Genomic DNA, 18,592 nt, shown 5'->3' with positions numbered 1-18,592 from the left:
GCAGCCGCAGCTCAAACTCCTAGCGGGAGACTCAGTGTAATCCGCCGTCAGTGTGAATGTAACCTAAAAACACTACACTACACTAACATAAAATAAAGAGTAAAACACTACATATACACACGTACACTGCCCCCCCCCCCCCACCACCCCTTCCCCCCCAATAAAAATGAAAAACGTATCCTACAGCAGTGTTTCCAAAACGGAACCTCCAGCTGTTGCATAACAAAAACTCCCAGCATTTCCGGACAGCCATTGACTGTCCAAGCATGCTGGGAGTTTAGCAACAGCTGGAGGCACCCTGTTTGGGAATCACTGGCTTAGAATACCCCTATGTCCACCCCTATGCAAATCCCTAATTTGGGCCTCAAATGCACATGGCGCTCTCACTTTGGAGCCCTGGCGTATTTCAAGGCAACAGTTTAGGGCCACATATGGGGTATCGCCGTACTCGGGAGAAATTGCCTAACAAATTTTGGGGGGCTTTTTCTCCTTTTACCCCTTATGAAAAGGTAAAGTTGGGGTCTACACCAGCATGTTAGTGTAAAAAAAAAAACATTTTTGTACACTAACATACTGGTGTTGCCCCATACTTTAAAATTTCACAAGCGGTAAAAGAAAAAAAGCCTCCAAAATTTGTAACGCAATTTCTCCTGAGGACGGAGATACCCCATATGTGGGCGCAAAGTGTTCTGGGGACGCACAACAAGGCTCAGGAGTGAGAGCGCACCATGTAAATTTGAGGTCTAAATTGGTGATTTGCACAGGGGTGGCTGATTTTACAGTGGTTCTGACATAAGTGCAAAACAATAAATACCCACATGTGACCCCATTTTGGAAACTACACCCCTCACGGAATGTAACAAGGGGTACAGTGAGCATTTACACCCCACAGGTGTCTGACAGATCTTTGAAACAGGGGTCTGTGAAAATGAAAAATAAAATTTTTAATTTACACAGCCCACTGTTCCAAAGATACGTCAAATGCCAGTGGGGTGTAAATTCTCCCTGCACCCCTTATTACCTTCCGTGAGGGGTGTAGTTTTAAAAATGGGGTCACATGTGGGGGGTCCACTGTTCTGGCACCACGGGGGGCTTTGGAAATGCACATGGCCAAATTCTCTCTCCAAAAGCTCAATGATGCTCCTTCTCTTCTGAGCATTGTAGTTCGCCCCCAGTGCACTTCACGTCCACTTATTGGGTATTTCCTTACTCAGAAGAGATGGGGTTACAAATTTTGGGGGGTATTTTCTGCTATTATCCCTTGTAAAAATGTAAAATTTGGGGGAAAACAAGCATTTTAGTGTAAAAAAAATATTTTTTTTTTTACATATGCAAAAGTCGTGAAACACCTGTGGGGTATTAAGGTTCACTTTACCCCTTGTTACGTTCCCCAAGGGGTCTAGTTTCCAAAATGGTATGCCATGTGTTTTTTTTTTTCTGTCCTGGCACCATAGGTGCTTCCTAAATGCGGCATGCCCCCAGAGCAAAATTTGCTTCCAAAAAGCCAAATGTGACTCCTTCTCTTCTGAGACCTGTAGTGCGCCAGCAGAGCACTTTTCATCCCCATATTGGGTGTCTTCTGAATCGGGAGAAATTGGGCTTCAAATGTTGGGGGGTATTTTCTGCTATTACCTTTTTTAAAAATGTTAAATTTTTGCTAAACCAAGCATTTTTGGTAAAAAAAAAATTATTTTTTTTACATATGCAAAAGTCGTGAAACACCTGTGGGGTATTAAGGTTCACTTTATCCCTTGTTACGTTCCTCAAGGAGTCTAGTTTCCAAAATGGTATGCCATGTCGTTTTTTTTTGCTGTCCTGGCACCATAGGGGCTTCCTAAATGCGACATGCCCCCCGAGCAAAATTTGCTCTCAAAAAGCCAAATATGACTCCTTCTCTTCTGAGCATTGTAGTTCGCCCGTAATGCACTTCAGGTCAACTTATGGGGTACCTCCATACTCAGAAGAGATGGGGTTACAAATTTTGGGGGGTATTTTCTGCTATTAACCCTTGCAAAAATGTGAAATTTGGGGGGAAACACACATTTTAGTGAAATTTTTTATTTTTTTTTTACATATGCAAAAGTCATGAAACACCTGTGGGGTATTAAGGCTCACTTAATTCCTTTTTACGTTCCTCAAGGGGTCTAGTTTCCAAAATGGTATGCCATGTTTTTTTTATTTGCTGTTTTGGCACCATAGGGGCTTCCTAAATGCAACATGCCCCCAAAAAACCATTTCAGAAAAACGTACTCTCCAAAATCCCCTTGTCGCTCCTTCGCTTCTGAGCCCTCTACTGCGCCCGCCGAACAATTTACATAGACATATGAGGTATGTGCTTACTCGAGAGAAATTGGGCTACAAATTCAAGTATAAATTTTATCCTTTTACCCCTTGTAAAAATTCAAAAATTGGGTCTACAAGAACATGCAAGTGTAAAAAATGAAGATTTTGAATTTTCTCCTTCACTTTGCTGCTTTTACCGTGAAACACCTAAAGGGTTAAAACACTTACTGAATGTCATTTTGAATACTTTGGGGGGTGCAGTTTTTGTAATGGGGTCATTTATGGGGTATTTCTAATATGAAGACCCTTCAAATCCACTTCAAACCTGAACTAGTCCATGAAAAATAGCGAGTTTGAAAATTTTGTGAAAAATTGTAAAATTGCTGCTGAACTTTGAAGCCCTCTGGTGTCTTCCAAAAGTAAAAACATGTCAATTTTATGATTAAAATATAAAGTAGACATATTGTATATGTGAATCCAAAAAAAATAATATTTGGAATATCAATTTTCCTTACAAACAGAGAGCTTCAAAGTTAGAAAAATGCAAAATTTTCAATTTTTTCATCAAATTTTGGGATTTTTCACCAAGAAAGGATGCAAGTTACCACAAAAATTTACCACTATGTTAAAGTAGAATATGTCACGAAAAAACAATCTCGGAATCAGATTGATAAGTAAAAGCATTCCAGAGTTATTAATGTTTAAAGTGACAGTGGTCAGATGTGCAAAAAAGGTCTGCGTCCTAGAGGTGAAAATGGGCTGTGTCCTTAAGGGGTTAAAATGTTTTTTTTTCTTCAGATCTCTGCAGCATAATAAAGGGCTAAGAAAAATAGCATAAATGCTGTTTTTCTGACCATTCATGTCCCAGGGCTGGTATGCGAGGCCTTGAGGACCTAATAGGTTCTAGGTTCTCTTTAACGTTAGATGATAAAAAAAATGTTGTTACATAAATATGATTATACAAATTAATGAGTACTTTAACACAAATGAAGAACATATTAATTCTTTAAAAAAATTTGTATAATATTATAAGAAAATAAATATTTGTAAATTATGCTCACAAATATATAGAATAAATAAATCACAGGAATAAAACAGTTTCGGTACATTTTCTTTTTCCTTTCCATGTTCAGTGATGTAAGTGTCACCAAGAGAAAGCAACTGTCGAAATCTATAACAACGGCAATCTGTGTCCACTTTGAAACAGCGGTGTTATATAGTTTAACATATGTGCAGCTTAACCTTCCATTTCATGATACTGAACAAAACAACTTCTAAACCAGGCTAGGCATTTAATGGATGTGTTGCTGTTAACTGATTAGCATTTTGATGGACTTTTGATGTTCCTAGATATCCGTGGAATACAAGAGTTTTTGGATAGAGTATCTCAGCAGGGAATGGATGTAGCTTTGCAGAAGGTGGAAAACAACATTAATAAGATGATCACGGGACTCTTTGCTACTATGCGTATTGAAGAGCTAAATCGCTACAGGGACACACTGAGGAGAGCCATTCTTGTTATGAGTCCAACCACTGCCAAATCCTTCATTACTGAGGTAAGAAATGTCCTTTAACTGCTTTATAGTGGCTTGTATCTTTCTTCAGTGCTTCAATTTGTGCTCCTAGTACTGCAGCTAACAAGGCAGTTATGAGCAAATGTGTACACAGGAAGAACGATGCTCTTAATTGTGCACTTAGCCTAACCAGAAGATGCTTTATGACGTAGATATATACAAGTACAATGCCAGGCTGACAAAGACATAGGTTTATGGCATTGTGCAGGCTTCCGCTAATGATAAATAAGTTGTTTATTCGTCGAAACATCTTTCATGGAGACATCCCAAGCAATGGAGGCTATAGATGTTGCAATTTACATTAGATAATAAGAGGAAAATAAGAAGGATTAAATCTCTTTGAAATTGCATTTCCCGAAGCAGATGAACTCATCTTTGCATTCTTAAAAGATAAAAAACTGAAAATCGGTAATGAATTGTGCATTCAAAATTAAGTGTTATTATGATAGATTCATCCAGTATCTATTGTGGCCTATCGGGTTAGTTCAAGGACACTGTTGATGTCTTAGTAAAGCATTTAGCAAATTGAAAGAAAAGAAAGTATTGATAGGCCAGTACACTGTCATTAAAATGGCACCTGTTAAGTGGTGGAATATATTAGGCAGCAAGTATACAGTCAGGCCTTGAAGTTGATGGGTTAGAAGTGTAAGGATCTGAGTGACATTGACAAGGGACACATTGTGATGACTACTTTGCTGGATTGGAACATTTACATATCTTGCTGGGGTGGTTAGCAGTAGTTAGTGCCTAGGAAACATGGTTCAAGCAAGGGCTACCAGTGAGCAGGCCATGGGTAAAGTGGCACATGGCTCCCTTGTTGCACCTAAAGAAAAAATGTGAAATCATCTGGTTGGATCCTTCATAAGAGTTACTAAGTCACATTTTGCTTAAAAAAAAAAAAAAAAAAAAAAAAGTTCATGCTGGCTATGAGAGAAAGGTGTGTGTCAGAATACACTGTGCATTTCAGTCTGCTGCACCATGCGCAAGCTGCATAGACAGTCCATGCTGAATTATAGTCATTACTGAAATCACGTACAATAAGCATGTGAAAAAGGGGGATGGAGCTGAAGAACAATGCTTTGTTTTACATCATGTGGTTGGCCATGTGTGTGTGCGTCACTTATATGAGAAAGGGATTGCATCAAATCAGTATGCACTATAGGAAGAAGGCAAGCCAGAAGGGCAGTGGGAAGATATTAAATAGGTGTTGACTTGACCTCTCAATTTGGTTTGTCAAAGCTGTTTTGTCTACCTGAGGGGGACCTATAAGAGTATGTAGAAATACAAAAAGACTCAAATCATCTCGATGACCACAATATATTACTTTATCTTCACTATAGCAAAATAAATGTTTGGCTGACCATTGCTTCCCCTGGCAAAAATAGTCTTTTCTGAGGTTGCCAGGAGTGGGACTTGCACCAAACAGCTGATCATTGTGACAACTATGCTTAGATGATACTGTATGTAACTTTCTAAATTGTCTTTTTTTCATCTGTCTTATTTATAATGTCCCTTTATAATGTAACTATTACTTTAGTCAACTCAGTGGTCTTTAATTTCAGTGTGATGAACAAATCGGAAACCAGATTTCGAATGTTAGTTTAGGGTTGGTGGGGGGACTGTATGAAAGAAAACAATCATGTTCATGGTGAGTCATAGTGATCAGAATCATCCTTACTCTGGAGGATATTTTATGTTGTATCATTTGTTGATACCCCTTTCCATATTATGTATGGTCATACAGAATATAAATATCAATACCATAAAGTGCCTAGATTAAAAAAAAAAAAAAAAAAAACATCATGGAGCATGGTGCCAAAAAGACAGAACCGTACCTTAGCCAAAGAACAATTCTCAGAAGTTTTTCATAATACAGGGTGGGCCATTTATATGGCTACACCTTAATGAAATGGGAATGGTTGGTGATATTAACTTCCTGTTTGTGGCACATTAGTATATCTGAGGGGGGGATTTTTTCAAGATGAGTGGTGACCATGGTGGCCATTTTAAAGTTGGCCATTTTGAATCCAACTTTAGTTTTTTCAAAAGGAAGAGGGTCGTGTGACATGTCAAACTTACTGGGAATTTCACAAGAAAAACAATGATGTGCTTGGTTTTAACATAACTTTATTCTTTCATGAGTTATTTACAGGTTTCTGAACACTTATAAAATGTGTTAAATGTGCTCCCATTGTGTTGGATTGTCAATGCAACCCTCTTCTCCCACTCTTCACACACTGATAGCAACACTGTAGGAGAAATGCTAGCACAGGCTTCCAGTATCCGTAGTTTCAGGTGCTGCAGAATGGGCAAAAAAAAAATTGGAACAGGAACCTCAGTTTACGCAGAAGATTTTGTTCAGTGATGAGGCAAACTTTTATGTGAATGGTGAAGTTAACAAACAAAACCACCACTATTGGTCTGACACTAACCCACATTGGATAGATCCCTCCAAGACTGTTGGAACACAAATATTGATGGTATCATGTGGCAAATGGGGTACAAAGATAGTGGGGCCATTCTTCATCAATGGAAACCTCAAGGCCACTGGATATGCAAAATTGCTACATGATGATGTGTTTCCCTCTATATGCACTGAAGCTGGCACGTTCCCTACGTTTACCAGCAAGATGGTGCACCAGCACATTATGGGTGTCAGGTCCGTGTATTCCTAGATGAACAGTTTCCTGGAAAGTGGATTGGTCGTCATGGGCCAGTTGAATGGCCCCCAAGGTCTCCTGATCTGACCCCATTAGACTTTTATCTTTGGGGTCATCTGTAGTGTTGCTCGCGAATATTCGCAATTCGAATATTATTCGCGAATATCGCATATTCGCGAATTCGCGAATTTCGCGAATATAGCGCTATATATTCGTAATTACGAATATTCGTTTTTTTTTTTTTTTTTTCTTCACAGTACACATCACAGTGATCACCCCTCTCTGCTTCCAGCTTGTGTGGTGTAAAGAAGGCTCTAATACTACTGTGTGAGACTGGCGTGCGAGAATTCGCATATGCGAAAATTAGCATATGCGAATTTTCGTATATGCGAATTTTACCTTATGCTACTTTTGTATTTGCTAATTTTCACATCCGCAAATTTTCGCATACGCGAATATTCGCATATGCGAAAATAAAACGAGGATATAACGAATATGCGAATATTCGCGAATATATGACGAATATTCGTCCATATATTCGCGAATATTCGCGAATTCGAATATGGCCTATGCCGCTCAACACTAGTCATCTGAAGGCAATTGTCTATGCTGTGAAGATACGAGATGTGCAGCACCTGAAACTCTGGATACCGGAAGCCTGTGCTACCATTTCTCCTGCGGTGTTGCTATCAGTGTGTGAAGAGTGGAAGAAGAGGGTTGCATTGACAATCCAACACAATGGGCAGCACATTGAACATGTTTTATAAGTGGTCAGAAACTTGTAAATAACTCATGAAAGAATAAAGTTATGTTAAAATCAAGCACATCATCGTTTTTCTTGGTAAATTCCCAATAAGTTTGATGTGTCACATGACCCTCTTCCTATTGAAAAAAACAAAAGTTGGATTGTAAATGTCCGACTTCAAAATGCCCGTCATGGTCACCACCCATCTTGAAAAGTTTCCCCCCTCACATATACTAATGTGCCACAAACAGGAAGTTAATATCACCAACCATTCCAATTTTATTAAGGTGTAACCATATGAATGGCCCACCCTGTAGAATTATTAAATTCTGTCACCAACTTACAATTAAAACATATCTTAGAGCCATAAAATGTAATTACAGCCCTATATATATTGGGGGAGATTTATCAAAACCTGTCCAGAGGAAAAGTTGCTGAGTTGCCCATAGCAACCAATCAGACAGCTTCTTTCATTTTTATCAAGGCCTCTGCAAAATGAAAGAAGCGATCTGATTGGTTGCTATGGGCAACCCAGCAACTTTCGCGAATATATGGATGAATATTCATCATATATTCGCTATGGGCAACCCAGCAACTTTCGCGAATATATGGATGAATATTCATCATATATTCGCGAAATTCGCATATACGTTATATTTGCTTTTTTTATATGCGAAATATTGAGCCCTCCCTTTAATGGTATAGGAAACTAATGGGCTAGTGCATTAACTCTGTAATTTTTTTGCCCATTGAAACCAATAGGCCCATTGTGGTCTATGGGGATCTCACAGTATGTAGAACTGTAAGATAAGCAGGAGGGTCTCGGCAGTAGAGTAGGTGGGAGACCCTGGTGGTTGTTCGAGTCCCTGGGTGGGATGGATGTGGTTAAACTTTACTTTCCAGGATCAGATTGCTTCTTTCATTTTGCAGAGGCCTTGTGAAAAATGCGATCTGATTGGTTGCTATGGACAACTCAGCAGCTTTTCCTGGAAAGCAAAGTTTAACCACAACACAGTAACACTCCATCCCACCTCAGGACTCAAACCACCATCAGGGTCTCCCATCCACTGTACTACCAAGACCCTCCTGCTTATCTTACAGTTTTACATACCATGAGATCCCCATAGACCACAATGGCCTATTGGTTTCTACAGGCAAAAATCACAGAGTTAAGGCACTAGCCCATTAGTTCCCTATACCATTAAAGAAGGGAGGGCTCAATATTTGCGAATATTTGCATGTGCGAATATTCGTGCCCTGGTCTCACACAGTAGTATTAGAGCCTTCTTTAGATCAAACAAGCTGGAAGCAGAGAGGGATGATCAGTGATCACTGTGATGTGTACTGTGAAAAAAAAGCGAATATTCGTAATTGCGAATATATAGTGCTATATTCGCAATATTTGCAAATTCATGAATATGTGATATTCACAATTAAAATTTGCATTGCGAATATTCGATAGCAACACTAAATGGTATATATAGAGGTAAGGGTTTGTATTATCCACATTTAGTCTACAATTGAACACAAAATACTTTTGTATAAAAGCAACCATCGCTGGAAAAGTTGATTTAAGTATTCTTCAAATGCAAGAATATTGGTCTCATGATCATTGCTTTATCTCTATCTTTGAGAAAATACTTTTGAAAATGTGACTTAAAGTCTAAATCTTTGCTTAATATCCAAAGCTGGGAAAACTAAATATCAGATTGCCATTTATGTAGGGACATGCTATATAATTTATATGCAAACAGCTGTTGGGGTAAAACATCATCCATTCTGAGAAACCTGCAGCAAAGCTGCCAACTTGTCTAATGCCTCATTTTAAGGACAATATTGCCCAAGGGCAATGCACACTATTATGTGCTATATGCTCATTGCAGTCCTCAGTATCTGTCCTTATGCTCACTGATGTATATTTTGACATTTGTTGGCTTATAATTCATTAGAGTATTTTTTATGATAAATATTTTAAGCATGCCAATTCTGGTGACACAAAATGCCCTGCAGCTGCTGTGATATAGTATTTACATAATTTTTGCAACCCTAATTCTTCACTTTTTCCAACAATGATACAATACTGTGTATTTACCAATAAAACCGGAAACTAAACCAGAAATTTAAACAAGACATCATTCTTGTTTCTTTTAATTGTTCCCACATTTCAAACTATTAAGATAACAGTAAAATGTATTTCCAGTTAGTTAGTATTATGTACAATTAGATTGCCTTTTTCCCGCTGATAACTATTTATACTTAAAAAGACTGACCAAACCCTACCCACAGTTGTCTGGTAAAATTGTGCCATTCTTTTCCATTAGGGTATTAACAATATTTTCCATATACAACAAATACAGTTATTCATTTTTACCAACCACCATTGTTTATAGCAATCTGTCTATTTTACATGTTACTCCACTTATTGTAAGTAGTATTAAAGGGTTACTGTCATTTTGTCACCAGTTTTAGTTGCCCAGACATGTCAAAAGTTGTGATCATATTGGGTCTCCCTCCTGAGACCCGCTGTGATTGGGAGTTATGGGAAAGGAAAAAGTGCAGCAGTGCTCATCTCACTCCCCAGATGTCAGTCAAATCTGACCCTTTCTCTCAGAGAAAAGGTCAGATCTGCCCACCAACCAGGGATTGGAGCATGCTGCTGCGCACATCCAAGGATTATAATTCCCAATCCCTGCTGATTTCACATGTCTGGACAACATGTCAATTTTTTTTTTTCTAATTACAGTAACCCTTCTAGTTTCCCACATTGGATCATCCTCTATAACTATGTATCCACCATTATCCACTTTCTTCTACAGTACACTATGAGAAAGTAATAATGACCTTTAATTCTCTTAAAAGACCCTTCCTGCATAAACCAATCCTATCACCAATTTCTACCTAAATTGGTCTTGGAACATGTTGTGACAATTCAATAGTCACTTCACATTTATCCATAAAGCCTAAGTGCACTTTGTAATCCCTATAGACTCGGTGTTCATCAACAACCACACCAGATGTTTTGGCTGATTGCTTTCACAGACTGGCAGTTTTTCACATCAGGGCGATAGCAGTATTCTCACAATGTTTTTGATTGTCAAACCGGAGATATTGGCACTTTTTTTTCTATTCCATTACCCTTGCCGATTTTGAAAAGTGACATCATCTGCTGCCATATAGGTTGTCATTAGCTTCCCAGAAGATGAAGCCAATGACCAATATTTACTTTTAAGTAAAGTGAATGTTAAACATTACTTGTCAAAATTCTAATTGTAAATAACATGCAACATCACCTTGTAAGATAAATCCAGTAATAATGATTATACAAGAGAAATGGACATTGTCGAGCAGATAAAGTCAACCTTCTACATCTCCCTCATAGTAAGAGACCTGAGGTTTTGATTGCAATTTGTGAAATGCAACTTTTCCCTTCCTGTATCGGAATGATAGTAGTCCTGGTGGCATTAGACGAGCATGTTATAATTCACCACACATTTCTACTTAAACAGTATTTTGCACACTACCTGAAGTTAGATTTCATGTGCTAGATAAAGCTTCTCAAGATGTCTAGATGTACAGGATTTGTTTAGATGTACAGGTTTTACTTGTAGCCACAAGTTTTGTATATTAATAGTATGCTACTATTATTTTGCTGTCCCCGCATATGAATGACTCAAGGTCAAGCTTCACATAAATTCTTTCTAAATTGGGCCCCTGAAGTTCACTGCACATTTTTATGATTAGTGAGTATGGTCTTGTAGAAAGGAATAAACAAGGAATGAATTGAATAAATCGTTGCATAATACTGTGAGCACTCAATTTGTTACACACAATGGAAATAATTCTGCTGTTTTTCAGAATAATGTATTTACCTTGTATATTTTTTTCACCTTGTAGCAGAAAGATAATTTTCAGAGATTTTCTTAAAATTTGTAGATTCGTATTACAAAAGTTGCTTTATCAAGTACCGAATCTCTAAAGTAAGCACACTAACAATGCAGTAATCTCCAAACCTGCGATGATCCCGACATACAATAATTTCAACATACGATGGCAGCATCAACATGCAATGCTTTTTTATGTTGGGGCCATTGCATAAACAGCTATCCGGCAGCGCAGACTGCTTCGGCTGCTGCCGAATAGCCATTAAAGGTGCCCCATGTGGTCCGGTGAGTGTCACTCACCTGTCCCCGACGTTCCGGACCATCCTCTTTGGGCTCCGCTGCATTGCCATTGCTCTCCTTCGTCGTCATCACGTCGCCGCGCACGCCATCCCGTCATCCAATAGGAGCGGTGTGCACAGCAACTTGATGAAGGCGATGGAGAAGGACGATCCTGGCCACCGGTGACGGTCCGGAGCAGCAAGGACACCCCAGGGACGTGATGACAGCGACAATCCAGGGCAGCAGTGACAGTCTGGAGCGATGGGGACATGTGAGCATAACTTTCTATTTTACTATTGCATGGATCCCGCAACATAAGGTGGATTCAAGTAACGATGGTTCATTTGGAACAAATTACCATTGTATGTTGAGGGATCACTGTACTTATGTACAGGAGCTTATGTTATAGAGTGAGGAATAATGCTAGGATATGGCATCAATTTACCAATGTAAGAGGTCCTTTCTCTGGGACCCAACTGATGCTCATTTAGTGCTGTGTCCCCTTCACATAGAAGGTAGAAGGGGACAATGCTAATCCCACACAGGGTGCAATGTAAACCCGACAAATCACTAGAGATAAGGACATATTCTGAAATTTGTTTAAAATCCAAAGGGCTTGAATAAGCTGTTAGGATTTATTCAGATTCCCATTCAGATTCAACAGTACTAGTACACGGAGCAGGGACCACATTAACCCCCATTTATAGAAATATATCAAAAGGATTGATGGAATCACTAGAATATGATGGAATAAATTAGCTTTTAGTACATTCTCTCCCTGCCCAGAGGACCGAGGCAGTCTCATCATGCAAGTCTATGGGATGGGACCATCTTGCTCGAAAAGACAGAATGGTGAGAGACGTGTGTGGAGGCATACTTCTCTCCCTGCTCATTCTAATGATTTGCTGGGGTCTGAACACTCAGACATCAATCAATAAAAACTTTTTACACGTCCTAAAAAATAACAAAAAAATTGAAAAGTACATTTTCAAATCTGTATAACTGTCTGGCACCAATTGATTTGAAATTTATTTTTCTCCTTTGGAGAACCCGCACATGAAATATGCTTTATGATAAAGATAAATAAATCATTCAAAGAATAAGAAATGGTAATCGATGCCTTGATAGCTTTTATCATTTGAAAGGCCCAATATTAAAATTACTATTTTTAAAATTACTAACCAGAAACAAATAGGATTTTTGATTTAATGGCCATACCATTCCTTTAACTTTACTGTTTTAAAGTTGGACTCCGCCCCTAGACATCTTATAACCTATCCAAAGGAGATTGCTGGGGACCCCTGCAATCTCTCCTGCAGCACCCCTGCCATCTGGAGCACGGAGCAAGCTTTGCTCTGTGCCTGATGACTGGAGATGCAGGGGCCTGAGGATCGTGATGCCATGACCCGCTCCCTAGTGATTTCACGCCCCACCCTTCAATGCAAGTCTATGGGAGGGGGCGTGATGCCACCACACCCCCTCCCATAGACTTGCAATAAGGGGGCAGGGCATTACATCAGGAGGCGGCAGGGCCATGATTTCACAATCATCTGGCCCCTGTAGTGCCCGTCATCAGGCACAGAGTGAAGCTCACTCCGTGCACCAGATGACAGGGGTGCTGCAGGAGAAATCATGGGGGTCCCCAGTGGCGGGACCCCCATGATCAGACATCTTCTCTCCTATACTTTGGATAAGGGATAAGATGTTTAGGAGTGGAGTACCCCTTTAATGTCATTTTAATTAGAGATGACTCAATATTACATTGTACATTTTACAATTTTAGGCCCTTTTGTCATACAGATTCTCCTTATTCTGATTATGAATGTCTTTATGTCTAACACAGAACACATTTTTGGCAAACAGCTGCAATGAACAAAAATAAAAATCTGCATTCAGCAAATATCCTGCAGAACAAAATATTAAGCTAACTTTTTTATTTTTGTTTTGATAAAAGTAAAAAGGCTGATCACAATGTTTCATCCCAAAGTCTACTTTAATTATAGTAATTTATATGTTGAAACTCTAAAATATGCATTTTTTTTCGAAGTCTAGATTTATTGTCTATGATTTATCAACTTCTTGAACATTAGAAAGGGTGAGAAATTTGGAAAAAGGTGTGAGGGACAAAAAAGAGGATAATAATGGATGTAGAATAGGTGAGGGGCCACCTGCTAAAGAAGGTTTATAGGATAAGGAAATGACATTCTGTGTGGGAGGTCCACGTAAATGTAGTAAATGCAAAGTTAAATAGAGTAGTGTAGTTAAATACAATGACTCAACTTTGCATGAAAAAAAAGGTTAAAAGTTTTAAATGGGCCATTGAAATGAAGAAGACACATTACAGTACCACAATAGCTAGGTACCATGGATTCTTTATATTTTTCTTCAACCTTTTATTGATGCTTTTCTCATATAGATAATACATTTAATTATACCTGTCAGTGTTACAGTGACAGGCAGCTTTAGTCCAAGTCATGTTCTTAAGTATAAGGAAAATGGTAGTGGATATAAAATACCATAAAAAAAAAAAAACATTCCATTTTAAAATACTAGTCCCCTTATGAATGCATAAAGTTACCAAGTGCCCAATTTTCAGATTGCAATATGAAAAAAAAGACATTAAAAAACTTCCCAGACCAAGGAGAAAATGAGTGTGAGATACAGACCACAGATCATCTGCCACATCTCATGCATGTTTTCCCAACAGCTTCTTCTGAGGTGCATTTATTTCTGTTGTTCGGGGTTACTTTCTTATGCTTCATACTGAGAGTATTAGGAATTACTAATATTTAATATTATTTTTCTTTCTTTTTATGTTTTTACTAACCTTGCAAAAACATATCCCATGATCATCCTATATACCTGGACTTCGTTGAGCCCAGACAAGTTTGACAATATTTTTCTGTCCAATTGGTGTGATAGAGCTAATAACATCATTTATATCTTCAGTACCTGCAATGGAAGAACCACGCTCCAGACCCTAAAGGTCACACAGAATGAGGAAAACAAATAGAGGTTGTCAAAATTCCCCTTTATTGCTAAGGGACTATAAAATCTATGTATTCTGTCCAGGGCAAGGTCTTATTAATGTGTTTGCCCTGACATGTATCTTCATTGACACAATGGTTGGGCAGTTGTCAGAGGATTTCCTAATAACTATCTATAGGTATATAACTGGAGCGAATCAGCAAATATGTGACAATAGATCTTAATTTAATTAATGTTAGACAGCAGTAGCTCTTCTATGTGTTCTATGTGTTAGCACATCTATTGAGTGTTAGTCTTTTATTTATGTGTAAAATAGGGCACTAGAAATGAAATATAGATTTTATTAATAACATTTATCTCAAGATAGATTGTCAGCTCACAGTAGTAGTTTCTATATTAACACAATTATTTATGCTACAATATTAAAACTGTTTTCACATAAATGTATGAAATATTGCTCAATGATGTGAAACAAGATCCTTTTTATTTGTTGATGCAAATATTCTACAAAGTAGACAAACAATATTTCAATATTATAAAGCAAAACATATGGCTTAAAATGGTTGCTTGTATGGCAATCCTTTGCATGAAAGCCAATTATTAAGAGAGGTGTTCCTATCTTAGACATATGGATATAGCAATGGTTATCTTGACTGTGTTAACACTTTTTGTGTCTGGTTAGGCTAGAGTTACATATATACGGCATCCGACTCCAGCGAAACTGGGCAAAACGTGCCACAACTGATGCCAGAAGGTAATCAGTTGGCATTAGTTGTGTATCATTCGGGGTCCATTGTTTGTGATCGCCGGATGGCGGAATTCAGCAAGATGCGTTCCCCTGTCTGTGCCACTCCGGCGTGTCCAATCATCCAGCATCCAAACTAAGATGCCAGGAGATTGTGAGCTGTCCCGTTCAAATGAATGGGATCACTTTATGCTTCGTTTTCCCTCCAGTGCATTTTCAGCACTCAGCAGGGATCAAGATAATGCATATTATATCTACAAGATAGCCAAAGGCACATCTGTCTAGAAAACTGAATTCCCATGAAAACTTTCTTAATTAATAACTCTTATATATTGAAATGGGGAGAGCTAAGCACATGAGGGGAGATTTATCAAAAAGGACAAGTTGTTGAGTTGCAACCAATCAGATTGATTCTTTCATTTTTCAGAGGCCATTTCTAAAATGAAAGAAATTATCTGATAGCTTGCTATGGGCAACTCAGCAACTTTTCCTCTGGACAGGTTTTGATAAATCTCTCCCATAGTCGACTACAACGTCTGATCTGCCGAACTTTACTTCCTGGTGCTGGGGTCAGAGTGACACAGAGAGACCACATAGATATCCCACCTATGCCAGTGACTGGCTGAGCACTAATGGGATGAATCAACCACAGTACCAGGATGTGCAGCACTGCAAAGACTGTGCAGTAATAGCAGATGCTTTCAGGGAAACGGGGGAGATAAGTATAGGTTTTTTTTCTGTTAATCAGAAAGCCTGGGCAGATTTATAATTAAATTAAAAAATTAAAAAAATTAATAAAAACTTTAAGTTAAAAGCAGCCTCACCTATCAGAATTAGGCTCACAGATAATACATACCTTTAACATATTTGAATTATAGATATACATGTTGGAGTTATTCTGGTATTGGGAGAGCATGTCTTGAAAAGTAAAGCTTCATATGTTACTCTTTTTGGTAATTGAGATATTTTAAATAAACAGGCAGAGGGGTTATTGACAATGTGGCTATTACACTTGCAGCTGCCATTTAGCTTTCCATTGGCAGAATAAAGCAGCCATGTAAGTATGGGGGGGGGGGGGGGGATTTTAATCTCATTGGGAAACATTACTTGAATCTACATTCTTTGTTTTAATGCAGAATCTATAACTGGACCCCCACCTGTGCCATTTATAATATTTGTGTCTTCATGAGTGACTGAGGGTCTATTGGGGGGCTCAATCAACAGGACCTGGGTGTAACTAGGAACAGGATGATTGATTATCCTGTGTTAATGTTGACAGCATGGTAGTGCTACATAGATGGAATCCATTTCTCAGCATAAATGTATCAAATGTATTGAAATCACAAGGCCAAATATGTGAGTTTCATGCACAATCCCTTTTCTGATAAATGGGACTTCTTACGCTATGTGCTCCGGCCACACACCGGAGCTTTAAGTTTTAAAGGGCCAGTACACTCATTAGTGTAATCCACCTGTGGCTTGTTTATAAATTCCTCCACCCTCCTCAGTTCTCTGCCGGATCTTTGTTACCTTGTGCCATTGTATTGCTTTGCCGTGTACCAGATCTCCTGCTTTTGTGACTTGACCTTGCTCCTCTGCTGCCTGCCTACTGAACTCCTTCTACCTCCTGACTACGCTACTGTGCTGTCTGCCCTGACCTTCTGCTATGCAGACTACGAGTTGCCTCATCCCTCCTGTGCCTCGCATCTCCTCAGCCGCCTGTGTGGTCGAGCCGTGCCAGGGGTAGCGACCTAGGTGTCGCCTGCAGCAGCAAGTCCATCCCGCTTTGCGGAGGGCTCTGGTGAAAACCAGCAGCACCTTAGACTCTGCTCCCTGGTACGGTCCGAGTAATCTGCCACACAGTTCCAGCGGATCCACATACACTGGAGTTCCTGTCTTCAGAAACGTGAGGGTTACAGGATTTGTGCTGAGCGTGGTACAATTGCCTCAGCAATGCATGGTGTGATTTTTTTTTTTGGGCCTACATCTCTTCACACTGGAGCTGAAGATTGTAAATAGCAGTTTATCTCAAATTTGTGTTGCATATAGTACAAAGGAAGAACCTAAGTTCTTAATATATAAGGGCTCAGGAGAACAAGCATACATTAAATTGTCTTACAGGTGTCCAAATGAGATCACAGTATCATTTACACCCCTGCACTGGTTTATATCTTCTGATGGGGACTTCTAGAGCTCCAAGTTCGGTCATGTTCACAAATCTGTCAGAGATTCAAGCAGTATGCAAAGCCATTCTTCCCATCCAAAAGACTGACACACTAAGGAACCAATTGGACCTTGTTATAAGTTAACGGCACCACTTGCATCCATTGTAACCTGATCCAGCAGAGCATTGTGCCTTTCTTTTATGAGGAAAGTCATAATTGTAGTGTAAACACAGGATAACAGGGACTTAAATACTGAATTACTATAAAATAGGTGGATTGAAATGAACATTCACCTTAATTCTCACCCAGCAAGGATGGGGGCACAGGAGTCTACAGCAGTACCTTGTAGGAGTATCCATTGAGAGCAAGTCATCAGACTTCAGAGAAGCAGGTAGCCAGTTTAAGATTATTAGCAGGGCCTAAATGTTGAAGGAACCTGTTCCCTGCATTCAGAAAGTCACTCCCTTCTCAGAGACAGTGTGAGGGCAGAGTGGAGTGTACAATATATGTGCCTCCTGGAATGGCAGGGAGTATGACATCAGGGATGGTACCAGGAGACCAGAAATCATGACATATAATAGTCACTAGCCTAAGAGGTAAATAGAGATCAAAAATGTTTCTATAGCTTTCAGCTGGTCAGTTTCCGACAGCCAGAGGCAGCTCTAGTCATGCAGGCTGGTGAGCAGAAGCTATCTGGAAGCAGGAGGTCTTGGAGCAGCGCACAGCACCTCCAGAAAAAGTAAGGAATGGACAATAGTTAGGAAGCTAGGCATTTGTAGAAGAGGAAATTGTCATGTATTCAGCAGGGTATTAGATTTAGGGCAGGCAGTAGCAGTAACACTGCTGTTGGATATGTTGTCAGTTTAGGACAGGCATAGGCGACCTTCAGCACTGCAGATGTTTTGGACTACATCTCCCATGAATCTTTGCCAGCATTTTGATTGTAAGAGCATCATGGGAGATGTAGTCCGAAACATCTGCAGTGCGGAAGGTTTCTAATGCCTGGTTTAGGTCATACTCCTTTTTCTTTAATTGTAGTACAACACTCCCACTATGTGCCAAAAGCTCTTCAGATCATGTCCTCAGATGTTCAGTACGAGGTGTGAGACTTTTTATTTAAATTTTTAAACCTGCGCTGCCACCTGCTAAATACATTTGTAGATAATAAACTATTGTAGAACATAAAGCCCATAATAAGTTAAAACATTTATCATGGAATAAAGTGTTTTGTTCTTAATTTGAAAACATTAATATTCATTTCTCTGGTACTCA

The 18,592-nt window shown here is 39.1% G+C and overlaps 1 protein-coding gene across 2 annotated transcripts in view; it reads left to right on the top strand.

Annotated features, from left to right (window-relative positions):
- GRID2 (glutamate ionotropic receptor delta type subunit 2) overlaps positions 1 to 18,592 on the top strand; it is a 1,137,650-nt gene that overhangs the window by 498,306 nt on the left and 620,752 nt on the right. For both annotated transcript variants that reach the window (XR_008891518.1, XM_056567543.1), the window contains exon 4: positions 3,634 to 3,839. Coding sequence is in view for 1 of the 2 variants with exons in the window: in XM_056567543.1 (XP_056423518.1) it covers positions 3,634 to 3,839 (206 nt within the window). In the remaining variant the exon portion in view is untranslated. The remainder of the gene's footprint in view (positions 1 to 3,633; positions 3,840 to 18,592) is intronic.

Source organism: Hyla sarda, chromosome 1 (assembly GCF_029499605.1).
Source record: "Hyla sarda isolate aHylSar1 chromosome 1, aHylSar1.hap1, whole genome shotgun sequence".
Classification (NCBI taxonomy): domain Eukaryota; kingdom Metazoa; phylum Chordata; class Amphibia; order Anura; family Hylidae; genus Hyla; species Hyla sarda.
Note: the sequence above shows the minus strand (reverse complement) of the source record. Positions and strands in the feature narration are given on the sequence as shown.